The sequence below is a fragment of the Brachyhypopomus gauderio genome, chromosome 2, assembly GCF_052324685.1.
Source record: "Brachyhypopomus gauderio isolate BG-103 chromosome 2, BGAUD_0.2, whole genome shotgun sequence".
In the NCBI taxonomy this organism is placed as follows: Eukaryota; Metazoa; Chordata; class Actinopteri; order Gymnotiformes; family Hypopomidae; genus Brachyhypopomus; species Brachyhypopomus gauderio.
In genome coordinates, this window is record NC_135212.1 from 43,560,831 (window position 1) to 43,580,999 (window position 20,169).

General features: G+C 43.4%; 1 protein-coding gene across 1 annotated transcript; it reads left to right on the top strand.

Annotated features, from left to right (window-relative positions):
* Nucleotides 1-7,947: 7,947 nt before the first annotated feature.
* hs3st3b1a (heparan sulfate (glucosamine) 3-O-sulfotransferase 3B1a) lies at nt 7,948-19,835 on the top strand. The gene is made up of 2 exons (XM_076996773.1): nt 7,948-8,736; nt 17,634-19,835. Exons 1-2 carry the CDS (start codon nt 8,195-8,197, stop codon nt 18,250-18,252), a joined length of 1,161 nt encoding a protein of 386 aa, XP_076852888.1. The 5' UTR covers nt 7,948-8,194; the 3' UTR covers nt 18,253-19,835.
* Nucleotides 19,836-20,169: the final 334 nt, after the last annotated feature.

A 20,169-nucleotide genomic window follows, 5' to 3' on the forward strand; every position in this document is an offset into this window, starting at 1 on the left:
CCGTTCATCTAACCTGTGGGCTTCTGTAATGTGTCTTTTCAGTCCTTTTTTAAAGTTCTTTGTAGAACTTGAGCTTGAAGATTTGTTTTATATAGGACTAAAAAGACAAATGGATGAAAAGACTTTGAGTTATTTCCTCTAATAATATATCTTCATCTGTATCACTAACTTGTTAAAGTTGCTTTCCAGGTAAACTCATCAACAGCTACCTTAAGGAACCAGTTCCATAGCCTTCCAAATATTGCCACGGGTGCTCTTACCACCATAGACTTCATGGATTAAAGGTTCTTAGAGTCTGGGTCTTAGGAACGTGGGGTCAGCCTGCTTGTTGTGTCTTTAAAACAGCGCCAGGTCTATAATAATCCCTCACTCTGGGCTTAATGAAAATGTTGGGCTGTCTGAGGCACATGATGCAAGCCTAAACTGGAAGGTTTGTTTCTACAAGGATCCAATAGCAGAAAATGATGGCTATCTCATCACCTTAGAGACACTAAATGCTAGTGTGGAGATGGACGTGATAGCAACCCTGTGAGGAGTGGCACCATCTCATTATAGCCCTGAGTGCGACCAACAGACACACGCTCATTTCTGACCTCCAGAGCAGAAAACACAGGTACACACACTGTACACACATGCACACACACACATATACAAAAGAAAAAAGTATTTAATACAATACAAGAATCTAAAGAGGCCAGAAAGAACCTGGACTTGTGTTTGGCTTCAGGGCTGCATCATACTGCATTTTAAGACTTTCAAACTGTCTTTTACTTAATCAATTCATTGAATTTCGTTTCATTCAGCTTAGCATCTGACCTCAGTCTGTTTTCATAACTACACAGATTTCTGTGATTAGAGTAATTGGTCTTAAGGCATTGGTCAGTAGCATGGTGTTCCTTGAGAGCTGATAAGCACTATGATCCTGCCAAAAAGGATTGCAGCTTATAAGGTCACACAGTCCTCTGCATAATGTTAATGCCATGAACGTTCTTTTCATACAGCATGAGAGTCTACACACCTGTTACTTACACCTCCCAGAGGAAGACATTACCTTCTTTGGATGCTTTGGAGATTAGCTCTGACACCTTTGTCATCCAAAGCCACTTTAAAAGCTTTGGCGGCGTAGAACTGTCACGCAGGAAGGGTAGAGACGGCTCTTATCCCGAGGCAAAAGCCCACCCACACTTCAGAGCATCTGAGAGCCGTGTGCCTGACTCCTCGCACTACACACACACACCAAGGGAACGATGCGTTTACAGGGTGCGTCAGCTTGTGTGTGTGTGTGTGTGTGTGTATTTTTATGGCACACGTTAGGGTGACATGTTTATGTGCAGACGTGTGAGTTAAACAGTGACATAAGTCAGCTGTTAATGGGGGGGAATGTGCGTAATAAGTGTTGGATTGTTTAGTGCAAGCCAAAGACCTGACTAAGACCTTCCGTACGGGGCCATTCTATAGTCTTATTATACTAAAGTTAGTCATTATACTACATCAAAGATTATAGGATTAAGTGCACAACAGGACTGATACAGGACAGTGGATATGGATATTCATTTAATTTGAATATGAAAAATGTTTTTTTTTTGAAAGACCACTTTTGCCTGTAGATTTGCTGGGTGTTGAAAACATTGTTTTCATATTTAGCTGCAGAAATCAATGTCCTACTCTTTCATAGTATGAATTCATAACATAAACGGACCACATGCAACATGCTAACTTAATGGAAAAGCAGACGTTTATGATACACTATATTCTGGTCATAAATCCATATTGTGCCTGATATTCAGTCCGTAATGGAGGTTTGGGGGTGGGGTTTGGGTGGGGGTAGAGGCCCTTCCCCTCATATGGTCCTAAAGCCTGTCATTCAGCCTAAATATGGCTGAATGACAGTAAAACTTCCTATGCTGCTAGTGGGATTTACAGTTGTGCTTCTGCTGTGGACGGTTTGAATTCAGAACGGTCCTCAAATATACAGCAAGTTCTCAGGAATCATCCCAGGAAGAGCTGTTGGCCTCAGGCAGAGCCCTTGGAAGAGCAACACGGTGAGGAACCCTTTCTCTAAGGAGGCCATAAGTGTCCCAGGTTTTCCACTGGGAAACCTCACTCTTGCTACCAGAGGCTCATCACCTGATTTGGCCCCAGAACCGAGGTGTTTGTGTTCTGCTGGTTCTCCGTGGATTTCCCCTCTCTGTCTGTGTATAATTATGAGGTCACTTTTGACTCCTGTGTTGATCCATACAATGGTACCAACAGTGGAACTAACCAACTAAACAACGTTTTTACTCAGAAGATGAAAGCTTTCCTGCTCGCACGCACTGAACGCAAGTCATAATTAGCTTTCATTCCTGTTGAAATCCGTCTACAGGTACGCAGGCGAGTGTTTGGACTGGGCTGCTGTAATAGGTCACCTTAATTCCCCCACAGCCCCTGGTTGAACTGCTTCTAGGCCGTGCTCTGTAATTTGAGGACACCTATCATCATGTGCTGCCTTTAGCTGACCTGAAGGGAATGTCGGCTCGACCAATCACAGCTCAACCAATCACAGCTCAACCAATGACAAGAAGCAGTGGCATGTTTATATTTTCTTTCTATTATTATTATTTTCTTTTGCAGGCAGTTCAAATGCACGCAACATTTTCTCGTTATCACGTATGCAGTGTCTTATGAAGCCCTGGTGAGTATCGAGCAGTGCCTGCTCTTCTTTGCTGTGCTTGGACTGGGGACGGCGAGGATGGCCGGGAGCCACATCCACATGAAAGGACACAACATCCTCGACTTTTAGCCAAGGTCAAGGTGCCTTACGCCGGGAGGCAAATCCCAGAGTGGAGGCATGCTGAATGAGACTGCAGCCTGGCAAAAGCACCAGAGATCACAGACTCAGAGGGGAGATGGAGGCACGTCCGTGTCTGGGCACACACCCACTGGGCAAAGCCAGCAGACCTATTTATTACATAGCTTCATGCATGCTGGGCCATTCATCAAGGAGGCTAGCATAATTCTACCTGATTTTCACAGAGGTCTTTAGAATTTGAGTAATTAACATAATCAAACATAATTGTCAGAGTCAGAGCTACAATGTGATTGCAGAGCGGTCTTTACAACTCTTATCTGATGCCAGACGTTGATTATTTTGAAATGTTGATTATTCTGAAATAATATTTTTGCACTGTAATGGCAGCAGATGGTGAGTCATAGCCTAGGCCGGACTGAAAACGCATTGTTCTGTATGTTCTGTGTGTTCTGTATGTTCTGTGTGTTCTGCATGTTCTGTATGTTCTGCGTGTTCTGTATGTTCTGTGTGTTCTGTATGTTCTGTATGTTCTGCGTGTTCTGTATGTTCTGTGTGTTCTGTGTGTTCTGTATGTTCTGTGTGTTCTGTATGTTCTGTGTGTTCTGTATGTTCTGCGTGTTCTGCATGTTCTGTGTGTTCTGTATGTTCTGCGTGTTCTGCATGTTCTGCATGTTCTGTGTGTTCTGTATGTTCTGTGTGTTCTGCGTGTTCTGTGTGTTCTGTGTGTTCTGTGTGTTCTGTATGTTCTGTGTGTTCTGTGTGTTCTGTGTACTCTCTCCTGTGGGCCGTTCGCCTGCCCGGCCAGGCAGGCAGTATGTGTCGGAAATGACATGCAGGAAGCGTTTCGAAGTTGCTGTCCTACAAAGCAAAGCAAGCCTCAACCAAACAGCGAATATGTGCCGGACCTTTCGAGCCTTTGCACTTCGAGCCTCACCATCGTCTGGCTGGAGCAACATCTCAACACGCGTAGACCAGCTGAGAGTGAGGCCACATGAAGAGCAAACCGCCACCAGACTAACGTATAACCTGGACATTTTCTTCATTCTCATTTCATGTTTCTTGATTACTTGTTTCTGGTTGCTTTCACAGGTCTGTGGGGGCGGGTTATTAAACTGTTTATTATGGAGACTGAGAATTTTATCATCTTTCATTTCCAGCTATTTCATGATAAAAAACAGTGTTTATACTATGAAGCTTTATTATGAAAAAATTATATTGTCCTTCTGTATTGCTTGTTCTGTACTGCAACACTGCTAAAAATATAAATGACTAATGAACATATTTAAAATGAATAATAAAGTGATATAGATGAAATCATAGTTTGCTATTTTACAACCAACACTTAAAGAATCAAGATAACCCAGACTTCATTTCTGGACTCTCGACAGAAAAACATCTGTTACAGTAATGATGCAGCAACAACTCTGGCTGAGGCCATTGCTTGCTTTTCCCTTACTGGGGAAAATGAGATGTTAAACAAATATGATCAAGCTGTCCAGGCATGTGCATTCTGCTCACATTCCTGAATTAAATAATGTGTTTACATGCACAACCCTAAAGGGCACAAAAACACGGGCTTTGGAGTCACTGTGGAGGTTTAATGCTGCTCTTGTGAAATCAGCGCTGTCAGAGCCTTTAGATGGATGACATCTGGGATCGTTTCGTTGCCCTTGTTGTGAGTGAAGTGAGGGGGTGGAGGGTGATCCAGTGTTGACTGCTCAGACAAAACTCAAGCTCAACGTGTGCAGCTTCAGAATACTATTATCTATGCGTTCAGTAAGTGCCAACACAAATTGATTGGAGTCATCCCCGTGACATTGCTGCGGATATAAAAAATGGTTAAGTTGCTGCAAGTTCAGTCTTAGTTCAGTCTCACTGAGCCACTGAAGGCAATATACAACAAGCTTTGTTACATGAGGTCAAAAAACTGTGGCACGTTGTTTTCATTTACAAGAACTGTCTGATAAACTGAATATGTACACCAACCATTTGGTCACTGAAACGCACAGTGGTGAAATGAACTTGTCTGCTTCTGGTTCGTCTCTGTTCCCTTTTTGTGTCTCCGGACGACCACGGAAGACCCGCGAGGGAGCGGAACCCGAGCGTAGGTCGACGATGCTGTCGGCGACCTGCGCGGACGATAAGCTCGACTCATTAAGTAGCTTTTGGCTTCAAAGCATGTGCCAATGGTGACATAAGGGCTGAAGAGAAGGCTAAATCGCTCTGTAAAGGATAATGCCCTAAAATCCAGCAGGGCTTTGACCATGCAGCAAGGAGATAAAGAAGTGTTCAGCAGGCCTGTGGGAATTTATACAGACTGAGCACGCTGCTATCCAGAGCAGAAGACCTTGGAAACACGGAGCGGCACGGTGATCTGCTTCCCTGCTCGGCTGGTGACCCTGCAGCTTGCACCAGGGCGTTACCCACGATGCCCTTCGTTTGCCTCTGTCCACCGGATCTGCTGCAGAAGCCACTAATGAGGTCATAGACTCCTTTATTTTGTTTCCTTATCAGTTCTCTCTCTCTCTCTCTCTCTCTCAAAAGCACTCGAAACAATACACATTTGTGTATTCATAAAATAATAAAATAAGTTTATACAAAATAAAAACCGTGTTGCAGATGTTTTTACTCACTTATTATGCAAGCTGAATACATGTGTGGATTTAGGGCAAGAGCACAAAACAGACCATTTTGACACTAGTCTGTAATTTGCTATGTAAGTTGCTATGGGAGATGCAATGTAAGTTGCTATGGCGTAAAGATGCTGTACTGCTCAGGCACCTGTAGGTTCTATCTGCAGGGGACCATTGGGTGCACTCTAACGAACCCCAAAGGGAACACGTGTTAACAGGGGACAGTGAGGGTCTCCTGGATGGGATGTCTGTTCAGGGCCAGAATCCCCTTTGATGTGTCAAACTGACCTGCTCATAAATCCCTTTGAAAACACACAGGCTGCTTCTGTTTCAAAGTTTGCATGTGGTGTGTGTGTGTGTGTGTGTGTGTGTGTGTGTGTGTGTGTGTGTGTGTGTGTGTGTGTGTGTGTGTGTGTGTGTGTGTGTGTGTGTGTGTGTGTGTGCATGCACCTGTTGAAACATAGCAGACAGAACTGGTCTGCACAGTCTTCCTGCTGCTGATGGTCTCTGTGGTCTGAACATCTGCCCTGACTCCCTGCAGGTGTTTCACTTCCTGGGTCACTCCCACCACACCCCCCCAACTGGAGGTTTGTGGGGTAAGGAATATATTGTCACTCTCTGTATCTGTCTTTCACCCACTCTGCCAATCTGTAGGGTATTTTCCCACAGTTTTAAACACATGCTGGCATGTCACATAATTAGCACATTGGTTGTGGGACTGGATTCATGAAGGCATCCACAAGCATCAAAACGTTATGCTATTTATATTTTACATCATGATAATATGCATATAATCATAATAATAATGTGATCATATATAGTGATTATCTTTTTTGCAGTTAAATGTCTGCAGAATATAACTTCATAGGAATGACAGGAAAACAAAACCTTTGAATTTTAAGACAATGACAACCACCCAACCAACCACACACACACACACACACACACACACACACACACACACACACACACACACACACACACACACACACACACACACACACACTCATACGAGAGTGGGAGAGATGAGATAAAGGGATTAGTGTTGGCAGTGTTGGGGCTGGCCTGCTAAAACTCTAACTGACATGGCAGCTCTGTGGTAATCCTGGTAATCCTCCTGTACCTTACAGGAACCAGGGGGGTAGAGCGTGCTGACCTGAGAACACACACACACACACACACACACACACACACACACACACACACATTACATTTTGAAGCAAAACATTGACTATTAGATTACGCGATTATACTTAATGGCTGAAGGTTTTTATACTCATTTTAGAGAACCAAAAGGTCAGATGAACATTTTAAACAAAATGGTTCTACTCAATAGTTTAGAGTTGGCAGCTGTTTTACAGGCACCACTAAGCTAATGATTTTATTTGGAGACTCCAGGCCCACAGACATCACTATATTCATCTGTTTTCAGTGATGCTGTGCCAGGCCTGTAATACAGTCATTTTCAGTTGTCTTTCCTTAAGTTTTGAAGACGTGAAGTGACGTGAAGAGATTTAATGACATTCCAATTATTGGACAAACAAAACCGTTGTTTTAGCAGCGTCCTACTGCAAAGTAGCGCCATCTAATCACAGCAGTGTTGGGGGCAGTTCTAAGACGCTCGTGTTAGTGTGCGTAGGTGAGTCTGGGCGGGTGCGAGCTGAGTTAACTCGGCGCTCGAGATTTCGCTGCAGTGAGTTTTGAGGCATTTGGTCTGAGCAGCTTCTGTGCACTTCAGAATTTCTGCGAGGCTGCTGCCGTCAGCACTCACGTCGTCAGTATAGGAGCCACTTCGCCTGGTACGTGAAGGGCTCTCTATGTAAGAACAGATTACACATATTTAGACGCATGACAGCGGGCGTATTCCTTGGGAATCAGTCCCGTGACCTGGTTGTTAGCACTGTGATACCAAACCTATCGTTGGCTCTCTTGCGAATGCACTGATGATTAAATAGCACAGCTGGCCAAGGAAGACCTGCATCCAGGTCTCAAGTTTGGTCCCCCAGTATTTACAGACATACCACTATTTGCAGACATTGATAGTCTGCACTGCACTACCAGAACCATAACAAACAAAAGTACTATTGACTTTATAAAGATCGTTCTTGTGTGAACCCCAAAACGACTCGTGACCAGCTACTGATGGTCCAGAAAAGAATAAAGACGCAACGACAACAACAACGCACCACCTTAACCTGCCTTCAGTATTTAAATATCGAATACGAAAACTACAAAAAATACCTTTGTTATACCTTTGTTGCGGTCTTACGTTTCAACACAGTAAATGGCAGGAAGTTGTCTCTTGCGGGCTGTATTATAATGTGTTACAGTATCATATATAATTATAGGTGTTCTATAACTGTATTTTTATATTAAAGTAGCTAACTGTGTAATGTAATCAGACTTCTGGGGGAGTTTTGGGTTTGCAATAAGGTAACAGTGCGTTTTGATAGGTTCTTTTAACTATAATCACTCCTCCCCCTAGCTGAACGCTCGTGTGAAGCGCTCGCCAGATTCATTGCTCACCTCTCTGTAGGAGCTGCAGACGCGATGAGGCGCGCGCACAAGTATGACAGCAGTCTCTCTTTTACGTGTTCCAGTTCCTCTATGGAGTAAGATGTCATGAATTCTGCATCTCGATGGAATTCACTCAGTTGTCGTTCCTTCCATCGGAGAATGCTAACATGTTTCGAGGATTTTCGTGGGAATAACAGAACGAATAACTTTGCCAATATGCATGCTAGAACATTGATGCATAACCGACAGTCCTATGGAATATAGCTTGCTTTGTCATAGTTCCTACGCTGTTTCGTTTCACCCGGTGAAAAATAAACTTTTCGTTTTCTGCATCATGCTGTCACTCTGGGCGTGCATGCTTTACTGTTGCATTGGTTACTGCTCTACTATGCCAAGTTTCGTGCTCGAATCGTCTCTAAAGAGGACAGAGCTGGACCCTGATGCGGAGCTGCTTACGAAGACGCAAGACAAGGCAGAACCGGACATGGACCGCCGCGGACCGTCTCCCGGAACGCTGTCGAGGGACCTGTTAAATAACGACAACGAAGCTGACAGCAGAGCGGAAGGCTGGGATGAAAACAGGAGAGAGCAGAGGACTTCAGAAGATATCACCACGGCAGGTGCCGTCAACGGGTCGGAGACGAAGAAGTTGCCACAGGCTGTGATCATAGGAGTGAAGAAGGGAGGCACGCGAGCCCTGCTGGAGTTTCTCCGCGCGCATCCCGATATTCGGGCCGTGGGCGCCGAGCCGCACTTCTTCGACCGCAACTACGATAAGGGACTTGAGTGGTACAGGTGAGTAAACCTTTAAGGGTGGGAATTAAAACCTGCAATTGCCGCTGCAATTCTGCAGAATAAAATGACAGGCCCTAAAATAACGGCAGTTTGGATTTTACGCCTCAACTTTTCTAAACTCGTAAGACTGTGAAGAGACATTGGACATATGGCCATTGTGCTGACTACGAATTATATATCCCAGATTAATTCTAATGGATTAAATAACATACCATGTTTAGAACAGGTCTTTAATTTTCGCCCACCCCTCACCCCTGAACTGAAATAATTGTTATTTAACAATATTTTCACACGTATATTTGAACCCTATTTTTTTTAACTTCCTTTTTTTTATATCAATTGAAACAGTAATCAAAAGACAAATCACAGTGATGACGAGCAAAATAGGTAAAAAATTGGTTAGTTCATTTTTATGTAATAAAGGGAGCTAATGATGATTTAAAGTTTTGAATGACCCATCTGATTTGTTTTCAAAATTAAACGTTTAACTAATATCACTCTTGCTCAAATGTGCAGGCATCACTGTATGTGCAGGCATCACTTTATCAGGGACATGTATCATGGTTACATTAACGAGGAGAAACAAATTTGACGTAGAATCACATACAGAACATTGTGCTTATGTGGCCTGTATTTTTAGACAGGCAGCCAGAGAGACAGCATGGCCATTTCTCAGAATACTTCTTCCCATACAGAGCAAAGTCTGCTAATGTTGAACTAGACCTAAACTGAACTTCTGTGATCTTATGACAAACACAGCGTATACAAACAGAGGTGGTTGTGTAATATGGATAATCATGCAGTTTTCTTTGCACAACGGCATTGATCGCTGCAAGTGAGCCTGACCCTTACCATCCCTCCATGGGCACATATTTACCGCAATAAGTGCTGATCTAGAATCAGTTGTCTTTCCTTCATAAATCTTAAAACATTTACGAATGTAGTGAGTAGTAAATGTAGTGACAGAGGTGATATAGTTACAGGCCTTTCGTGCTTTAATACGGGCCTTGGGATTTTTGGTCATGCAGATGGCGTGTCTTCCACCAGCCGTCCGTCCCGTAGCAACGAGAAGACGGAACAAAGTGAGCATCTGTTTTGGTGGCTAGCACTGGTCTCATGGAGTTTAGTGCTAACAGAACTTTAATGCGATGGGAAACTTCACGAGGCTTTTCTGGTGCATTTCTCTGTTCACTATAGTCGTGCGAGGGAAGCAGTAGAGAGAGGACAAGAGTGCCGGCTTCAGTTTATAGGGAGTCATTACAAGCCCACAGTACAGTGCATTTAAATCTTTAGTCTCAGTAAGTCATCAAAGTACGCTTGTGTCATACTGAACAAAGCAAAGAAACTTGTCATATATATTTTTTTTATATAACAGCATACATGACCTCCCGAGGCATGTGAAACAGGCAGCTGTAATGCAAATGCAACGAGCAATTAATCTTTAGATCTCGCTGCAGTTGAGGGGATGCGTTAGACTGCTGCAGATGGAGCACATGTGCCAGTGTTATAGCCGTTTCATTCTCCTCGTGCTCCTGTTGATACCCGGAGGAGAAATGGTCCGAGCAACAGGTGTGTGTTCTCCCACTGGTCCATGCTAAGCACCTTACACTAGAGAAGTTCAGGGCTGCAGCGGGAAGACTCGTCTTAACAATGGCCTCACCGCCTGAGCCGGTCTGACTGGCTAATTAAACAGCCCCGACCTGAGATCAGACAGGGGTCAGTGCCGGACCTTCGCCGGCTATTCGCACGGCAATAACCTTCTAATGGCTGTTAGCATACGTCCCCGACACCACCCGCCAGGACTAAAATTATACCCCCCTCCATTCTTCCCGACAATCCCAGGCTGCGTCACTTGCCACCGAGCATGTGCAAGTCAGCCTGGTGGTATATATGAACTTGGAGGTGATGGAGAAATGGAGTCATGGGGGGGATGCTGAGATCTTTGGGGTAGAGGACTTCCTGTACAAGAGCGCAGGGTGATGGCCCACTGGCTCCGCAAGGCTGGATGAACGCCCGAGCGTTCACGTAGCCTTCATCCAGGATGGCTGCCTTTGTCCTGGGAGTCCCACTCGCTAATAGTGAGGTGGAGAGTGGAGGGTGGAGAAGGCAGTCTGGAGAGCCATTCCCCTCTGGAGGGAGGTGGTCATCTCTTCCTGCACTGCTGGACCAACACGGAGATGGCCCCCCGTGGAATGGATCAGCCCAGCAGGTGTTTTCAGGGCTACGTGTTGCAGGAATTGACTTTCATGATATTTTAAACGTCCAGCAACACACCGGATGTCTGTCTAGGTTCCAGATCTGGCCGTAGATGTCTCCACGTGTGGAGTTCTCCTGGCTTTGGTCATCAGTATCACTGTAAAAAATGCCCAGCAAAGAAAATCAGTGAAATTCAAAATGAAAAAAAAACAGCAGAAACAATAATATTCCTTTGTTCATTTCCACATTTCCTGGTGATGTATGAGAACTCAGTTGTGGGCTGCAATATGTCTGTGTGCGTGTTTCTGTGTGCGTCTGTGCTAGTGTATGTGTGTGTGTGTGAGAGAGAGAGCTTGTGTATGTGTGTATGTGAAGGCAGCAGATGCCAGCAGTAAATTGAGAGGGACTCTATTGAGAACTCGGCAGAGGCAGCCTGGGCTGTGAATGGGAGACGACGGAGCCCCTGAGGTCTACATTAACCCCGGCGAGAGGGAGCGCGCAATTAAAGGCAATAGTGTTGTTTCTTCCTTCACTTTGTATGCAAATGTCTTCAGGAGGACGAGAACGCTTTCTGACGATCACAGCATGAACCCCGACTTAAAAAAAAAAGCCCAGAATGGATTCAGCTCAGGAGTTGATTCTAGACGCCAGTGGAACTGCAGACATTTCCCTGGTCTCATGGGGGAAAAGTTGCTCCTTTTCTGAACATATAGGTTTAGATTCGTTTTACTGATACTATGCTGAACTAAACATTAGTCTGAGGGAGGAAAATGTCAACAGATTACTGTGAAGCTTATAAAATACTAGGAAATGGATTTTTGGACATATGTTGCCACATTTGTAAGGGCAAAGTTTGGTGGTTTACAACTCAATTTTTAATTAAGAATTTAAGAATTTTACATCTTGAACTTTAATGCACTATATAGAGACCTGGATTAAATGTAGCCTAAAGGAGAAATTTCAATAAATAATGTAATGGAACAACTTAATCCAAGATTAAGTCTTTATCTAACCTGTTCCAGAAAATACAACCATTTGGCTGTACCCTCTATACACACATTGGATAAAACATCTTGTGTTTTGCCTCCAAAGCCAATAATGGCCTAGTTCTGACATATCTAAGTGGCCTTATGAAGCATTATAAACAACTGTGCCACATCACTCACATGACACAGGCCCACTGTTAATCCCCAGGATCACGTGCAACCCTGTTGGAAAAAGATGTTCTAAGATCTGGGACAGTAGTGTAGTGTCTGTACGTGTGTTTCAATCTAGAAACATATTTGTTAGACTCATGTATACATTTGGTCTTTTGTTTTACTATAGTTTCTGTAATATTTTATGATTTGTAGTAGTATTATTTTGTTAATGTGCCTTTTCATGTACTTTGCTTCACGCGTTTAATGTAAAGATGTTTGAGATTTTGCACTCAAAATGAAAAATGTTAAAAAAGCAATGCAAATAAGATGATGGTGGTGATCGCTGATGATGACTATTATTACTATTATTAATATTATGACTATTAATTTAGTTTGAACTATGCATCCACACATCCACCAAAGCTTTTAAAACGCACTACATCTTTTCCCCTTAGAAAACATCCTGTAATACTTTTGAAGTCTAATCTTTCAGCCAAACAACAGGGTCTGGTGTTTGACAGCATGCATGGCTGTCTCGTGAATCCTTCTCCCTAATCCTCCTCTCCCAGGTGTGTGAGGGCACCTCTCACTGGTCATTTTAGTTCCATGCACAGTTTTCCCTTTATCTGCTGGCTCAAGCACTGTGAGGCCGACGCAGCCGGTCGCTGTTTTACAGGAAGAACCACGAGCTGCACGCACACGATAAGGAGACATATTGTTGTCATGAAAGGAACCCACAGCACCCCCATCCAGTTTTTGATTCAGGTCTGGAACATGTCTCACAGAAACTGTCAGATTATTTGAAGTGTCTGCATACCAGCACCTCTTTTCCTCCTCAGTGTGGTTTGAGAAAGAAAGGCATGTTCCATCCAAGGCGACACACACACACACACACACACACACACACACACACACACACACACACACACACACACACACACACACACACACACACACACACACACACCTTCCTTTATATGCACTGTGCCACTACATTGTATTCTCTGCTAATTACAGACTCACTTTACCTCCAAAACACATTAAAATCAGCCACAAGAAGACTACAAACTCTCCTTCATACGCGCAAGTCAGTTCTGGGTGTTCAACGAGCCGTCACCAAACACGACCTGCGTTCTGGCGTAAATTACAAGTGCCTCTCCAGCCTCTCCCCGTCTCATTAGAGCGTTCCGTGAGCACTTCACACGACAGGATTAAACGCACCAGCTCTGGCCTTTGAACGCCCCGACCGATAGCAGCCAATATAAACACGGGACTTACAGACAGTCCTTCAAACACCAGCTTTTCAGGATCAAGACCTGCACAACGTGCCCCCCGACCCCCTGAAGACACAACACAACGATTACAGAAAAAAAAACCCTCTGTGCTTTGGCTGGGTGTGACGCCGTGTGTGTTAGCGTCCTCGTGGTGGGTTGTTTATGCCTGGCGGAGCTCACCTCCAAACACTGCTGTGTTTACCTTCTCAATCACAACCCCTTCTTCCTTTCTTCTTTTCACTCTACACTGACTTTCAATCTTCCTCGTTCTGGTAACATTTTACAACACTGACGTTACAGTAATGTAGTGTGCAGTCTTCCCCTTTTAGGAATTATTTTCTGTTTACTATTGTTAATCTGTGTTAGGTTTTGTTTTTAAAGCTTGTATTCTGTCACTAGCAAGACGTTCAACTTGCGCTAAAGTACGTTACATTACGATGCTAGACAAGTGATAGCATCGTGGAAGGTTCCTATATCTTCCCAGTCAAGTCTTCAGCTTATACCTGCCTGTTTGGGTGAATCATTCATGTACCCCTGAACCACGTGTGTTTGCTCAGGGACTAAGTGGGACATTTTTAGGTTCCCCAGAGCTCTGCCTGTGTGTCCAGGAGATGGAGATGGTTAGTGTTGAACCACACCTCTTCTCCCATATGCTTCACACATTACTCCCGTGTGTTTGCTACCCTCTGTGATAGTGATACGGTTGCAGAGAGGTTATAAGATTACATAAGGCTATGCCCTACACTGTCTTCAGTGTGAAACCGAGATGCTTAACGCATGCCATGTGTTCACACACCGTTACTCCTCAAGGTCCAGTTGAGTTTCTCCTCCCCTCCCCTCCCCTTTCCTCCCTTGCCCTCCCCTCCCGTCCCTTCTCCTCTCCTCTCCTCTATTCTTCCTTACTGCTACTAAACAGTGAAAAGTAATTTCTTACAGTTTGCTTTGCAGTACAGATTACTAGAGGCTTTGCCAGCTAATGCCTATAAACATGTCAGTTGTAATCTCAGTTTCTGGAGAGTATTTGGGAGCTTTGTCTGCTCTACTCCCTCAGCCCCAGGGCTAATTTTTTATGGAACAATCTGTCACTGTCAAAATTCAAAGGCAAAATCTAAACGCACTCAGATAAACCACTCTGGTTTTAGACTCACTTAGCTTAGCTTAGCCAACATTTTGTTTGAACAGCATCCCTTACCAAAAAAAAGTATACTTAAAGTTTATTTTTTAAGTAAACTTAAAGTATACTTGGGAAATATACTTATGTAGTAAGTATACTAATATCAATGTACTAATAGTATACTGGTAAGTTTACTAATTCAATACTTCTTGGGACTAAATTGGCCCACTTTTTAGTTTATAAAAGTATACTTTTAAGTATACTTTAAGTGTAAGAATAGTAAACTTTGAGTACACAACTAGTTTACATTTAGGTTTTATTTTGTACTACAACTATACTAAAAGTAAACTTACAGGTATACTGTTAGTTTACTAGTTATATACTTCTAGTCTAGTTTTTAGTTTATGAAAGTACACTGTTAAGTATACTTTAAGTGTAAGAATAGTAAACTTTGAGTACACAACTAGTTTACATTTAGGTTTTATTTTGTACTACAACTATACTAAAAGTAAGCTTATTGTGACGATGGGGTCGTGGTGAAGGATGAGACACAGAATCCCTCTTGACTGACGTCACTTTCAGTTTATTGACACGATAAACATCCAAACACGCACACAGAAACGTGTAGACTTAAGCTAGAGATATACATGCTGTTAACTACGCGTTTGCGTACGCATCATGGCTGCTTCGCGTGTCCTGCGTCGGTTTGGCGCGTAGGTCTTGCACGTCCTACAAAAGTTAACGCGACGCGTACTCGAACGTTGTCTACACAAACGCATGGGCAAACAGCAAGTATGTTTCCAGCCTTGTTCGCTACGCCGCGTTAACTTTTGGAGGACGTGCAAGATCTACGCGCCAAACCGATGCAGGATACGCGAAGCAGCCATGATGCGTACGCGAACGCGTAGTATATCTCTAGCTTATCGCCCAATTCAAAAACAGCAGCGTCTCTCCGATGAAGATGCAGATCTGAGGGAGAAGGAGAGATGAGATGTTTAATGTGCCCCCACCCCGGTCTCACAGTGAAAGACCATTCAGTTCCTTTTGCTGAGATTATTCTGACGCTGTAGGCCAGTGACAGAATTAGCTTCTCCCCATCCACTGAATCATAGCTTTTAGACAACGACGGACACTGCGCGAACACACATTAAATAGACAAACCACATAATGATCACGAAACGAGCCACAGGTGAGACCAATTAACACACTCAGACACAACCAAACTCATGAAGATCCACAGAGGACTAGACATAGACAACATAAACACACGCCCAAAGGGGAGGGGTCAGGGGCTGTAGTGTGACAGGTAAAGCAGAACTTGTGCATATGCTTGTAAAAATGTTAACATAAACATAACATTTTAAACTCCAGAATTATACTATTAATATATAAATTAAAAGTTAAGCATGACTCAATGACTTGATCTTATTATGCACTTGGAGCAAGATATAGTAAGTATTAGTACTTTGTGGCAAAAAGATGTAAAAAGTAAAGTACAAGTATAAATATGAATGTACTTAGTCTTAGACTTCTGTTTATACTTTTCAGTATAAGCCAAGTATACTTCAGTATACTATTCTAAGACTAACTATGAATGTACTTAGTTTTAGACTTCTGTTTATACTTTTCAGTATAAGCCAAGTATACTTCAGTATACTATTCTAAGACTAACTATGAATGTACTTAGTTTTAGACTTCTGTTTATACTTTTCAGTATAAGCCAAGTATACTTCAGTATACTATTCTAAGACTATACTATGAATGTACTTAGTTTTAGACTTCTGTTTATACTTTTCAGTATAAGCCAAGTATACTTCAGTATACTTTTCTTAAGTATCTAAAATATAGTTTATAAAAAGTAAACTTCAAGTATACTTCCTCAGTTTTAGTACAAAATAAGTATACTCATAGTACACTTGAATAAACTTCTTTTTGGTAAGGGATTGCATGTCACATATAAATCATCAGGCATTCCTTGAAATCAACAGCTAGATATTTTGTTCATGTATTGCACCATGCTCAATTTATGTATCAGTCTGTCTGTGCCGTGGAGTGTATTGTGTTGCTGGATGGAGCAGGAGAGAGAGAGAGAGATAGTGTGTGTGTGTGTGTGTGTGTGTGTGTGTGTGTGTGTGTGTGTGTGTGTGTGTGTGTGTGATTCTCTTACCCTGTCTACCAGTGGCCTCTGCCTCACGTAAGTGCCTAATGCTGGAAAACATCTGTTTAATTCCCAGTTGGCCCAGTACAGCCGTCCCCAAGTACAGCCGTCCCCCAGTACAGCCGTCCCCCAGTGCAGGCAGAAGTTAAAGGGCTAATTGACCAATTAAAGAGACCTGTCTGACCCTGGTGGCTGAAGTAGCCCCCCACATGCACACCATTCCTGTGTCAGCCTGCGTTTATGTCTGCGTTCATGTGTCTCAGACCCACAGGACCGAACCTCAGATTGCTGGTGTGAATCTAAACGTTTCTCGCTTGAATGCCAGTGGCACAAAGCATACATTTTATACAGAAGAGGTCTGGTAGAAGACTTCTCAAAAGTCTCTTTCAATAGGTTCTGCAGTTGTAAATATTGGTTAGTCAGATTTACAATATGTTTGTAGCAGAATTTTGCTGTGCACATAAAACTGAACTGCTAAGAAAAGCTTGCTGCACATTTAATAGTCACAAAAATCAAGGAACTACGTTGTGGAAACTCTAACATTTTGGACTGAATTGGTTCTTATTTCCCCTGTGAGTGGACGGACAGGGGTGATGTCATTAAAGGAGGATTAAGTGGAGTCTGTGAGGGATTAAAGAGAGCATAAGGTGATGTCTGTCTTTTCTACCATAGCCAAATATAACTATGAGGCATGTGTTATCCAAGCTCTGGGCTTCATATGACGTTGATGACTTATGTAGTGTATCTCTGGGCCTCTGCAAACTCTCAGCCGGCAGGTCAGCGCGAACACCCGTGCTGCCCGTCCTCCGCACAAACTCTGATTTGACACTGTGATGTAAGGCCAAGTGTTCTAGGCAGCACTGATGTACTGTGGTTCCACCTGCAGTTTGGGAGCTTTGGTGAACATGTGCACAGCAGGGCTGTCCTGCAGGATCTTGGGAACTGTGCACGGGATGCTAGAACATCCATGTTCCTCTGCTAATGCCCCCCCCCCCCCCCTCCTTCCTGTCTTCTAGAGAGCTCATGCCCAAGACTCTAGAGGGGCAGATCACCATGGAAAAGACGCCCAGCTACTTCGTCACCAAAGAGGTTCCGGGTCGTATCCATGCCATGTCGAAGGACACCAAGCTGATCGTGGTGGTGCGTGACCCGGTGACGCGAGCCATCTCGGACTACACTCAGACGCGCTCGAAGAAGCCCGACATCCCGTCCTTCGAGAGCCTGACGTTCAAGAACGTGACGGCCGGCCAGATCGACGCCACGTGGAGCGCCGTGCAGATCGGCATGTACGCCCGGCACCTGGAGCGATGGCTTCTCTACTTCCCCGTGGACCACATGCTCTTTGTGAGCGGCGAGAAGCTCATCGTGGACCCCGCCGGCGAGATGGCCCGCGTGCAGGACTTCCTGGGCCTCAGGAGGGTGGTCGTGGAGGAACACTTCCATTTCAACCCGGCGAAGGGCTTCCCCTGCCTGAAAAAGCCAGCAAGCAACAGCAAGCCCCACTGCCTGGGCAAGACCAAAGGACGCACCCACCCAAACATTCAGCCCAGTGTGGTGCAGCAGCTACGAGACTTCTACAAACCATTCAACAAACAGTTTTACCACATGACCGGGCAAGACTTTGGCTGGGATTGACAAACTCCATGAAAACATTTTCTTTCAGAAAGAGGTTTTTATCCATGTAAAAAGTACAGAGGTCTATTTTATGATAATTTATTGCAGCTAATTCACTCTGATGCCTATCTGTTATTGTACATATTGAACGCCATAACTTTTTACATTCCGATTTTTATGTAAATACATGATCTTATTATTTAATATGCTTGAGCATTTGTGCTACCAAATGGAAAATGTACTGAATAACCAAGAGGAATATTCAAATGAGGATATCGGTTCCAAAAATGCAAAAAAAAAAACCACAGAAATTAGATACGGGTAAATGGGGAATATCTCGCACAGGAAAAAACGTTCAATTTATGTCCATTCAACTTTAAAAGGCTTTCATTATAATCTTTAATCCATACAGGAATCTAACATCCCACACTTAATCTAACTTCTTCAGGACACCATTATGCCATAATCTGTTCTCATCACTGGCTTCATTTTAGAGGTTGAAAGGGTCCTTTATGTTGGGTGAATGCTGGATCCCAGCTGATCCACTATTAGTTCAGGTGGTCAATACACTAATTGCTGAGTTCCATGTCAATTATGGTAGAAAAATTAGACAGAAGTAGTTTCTAGGGCCCCAGCTGTTAAATATAGGTACATTATTATATTGACTAAAACCAGAAGGAATCTCGTGATCATTTTTATTACATTACAACAATGTTTAATCCTCTTAAGGTGAAGCTGGTGGCGCTGTAACATTTTCCTAAATATGATTCATTGCTTAACCAACATCTTTAAAATGTTTTATGAGGAGGCGGTACCATTCAGAGTTCAGACTACATCAAACGCTGCCAAAATGTTAAACCCTTAGACCAGGGAGTTCAGAGAGCAAACCTTTCCATGCTATAATGGCGTCGTACTCGGGAGGGGAGATTATACTGCCGTGTCCTTGGGATTTTGATGAGGAACGGGGAGGGGAGGATGAACTCTCTGGAATTCTCTGGCAGAGCTGCTGCTCAGACAAGCCAAACCCATCAGAATGACTGCAAAAATGGCTTCTGCAAATAAATAAACAAATCAACAACCAAATAAAAAAATAACATTAGAACATGGACATTAAGATGAGTGGGACAGATCCATCATTATCTTGTTCTGACTCAAGTGATGGTATGTCAATTCTCTTGACAGAAGTCAGAACAATGAAGCTCCTCATTAACATTTTTAAAGCTGTCATTTTAAAGTTTTTTATGTAACTGAGACCTAGTGTAACAGTTTGGACTGCAGTATCAAAGGGACTGTGTTAAGTTTACGATGAACATGAGTTATATTCTCCAGCAGTTGTGACAAAGGACGTTTCTCTTCACACATATTTTTCCACACACTTACGATGGTTGAGTTTTAGTCAGCCTTCAAAGGATCTTCAAGCCTTTATGTTTCATTCAATTCATAAATGCCCATTTTGGAATTGCAGAATAAGTGGATCAAAATACCCAACTTTTAAGGTGCCCCCCCGCCAACAATATTCTATCAAGGCGAATAAGTTATTGAACACTTTATGCTACACTATTCCTCCGCCATGATAAAATAAATCTATTTTGCCAAAATGCCATATTTTTACTGTGTCTTTTCCCTTATTTCATAAACAAATAAAACTACCAAGGCTCTCTGCTATTCAAAATTGCTGATTGTTGCCTTGTGTTTCAGTTCTAGACTGCGAGAGTCACAGTTCAGTACACCCCACTAGAGAGTTCTCCTCTCCAAGGGCGGGGTCTTCACTACTGCGTGGCTCCTCCATCGGCTATATTAAGTCTAATGAGCAGGTGTAGCGCTCTGAGACTGAAGTCAGGTCTCTATGAGCTGCCTGCCACAGTTGGAGCTGAAGGAGGGGGTGTGTTCTCTATGCGTCCTGAGAGAGCAGAGGGGCGGGGCTAAAGCAGAGAGGGA

Excerpts from the sequence above, each read along its gene's own strand:
- hs3st3b1a (XM_076996773.1), top strand. The coding sequence starts at position 8,195 with ATGGAATATAGCTTGCTTTGTCATAGTTCCTACGCTGTTTCGTTTCAC. Across the intron at positions 8,737-17,633 it reads AAGGGACTTGAGTGGTACAG|AGAGCTCATGCCCAAGACTC; the intron begins GTGAGTAAACCT and ends CCTGTCTTCTAG.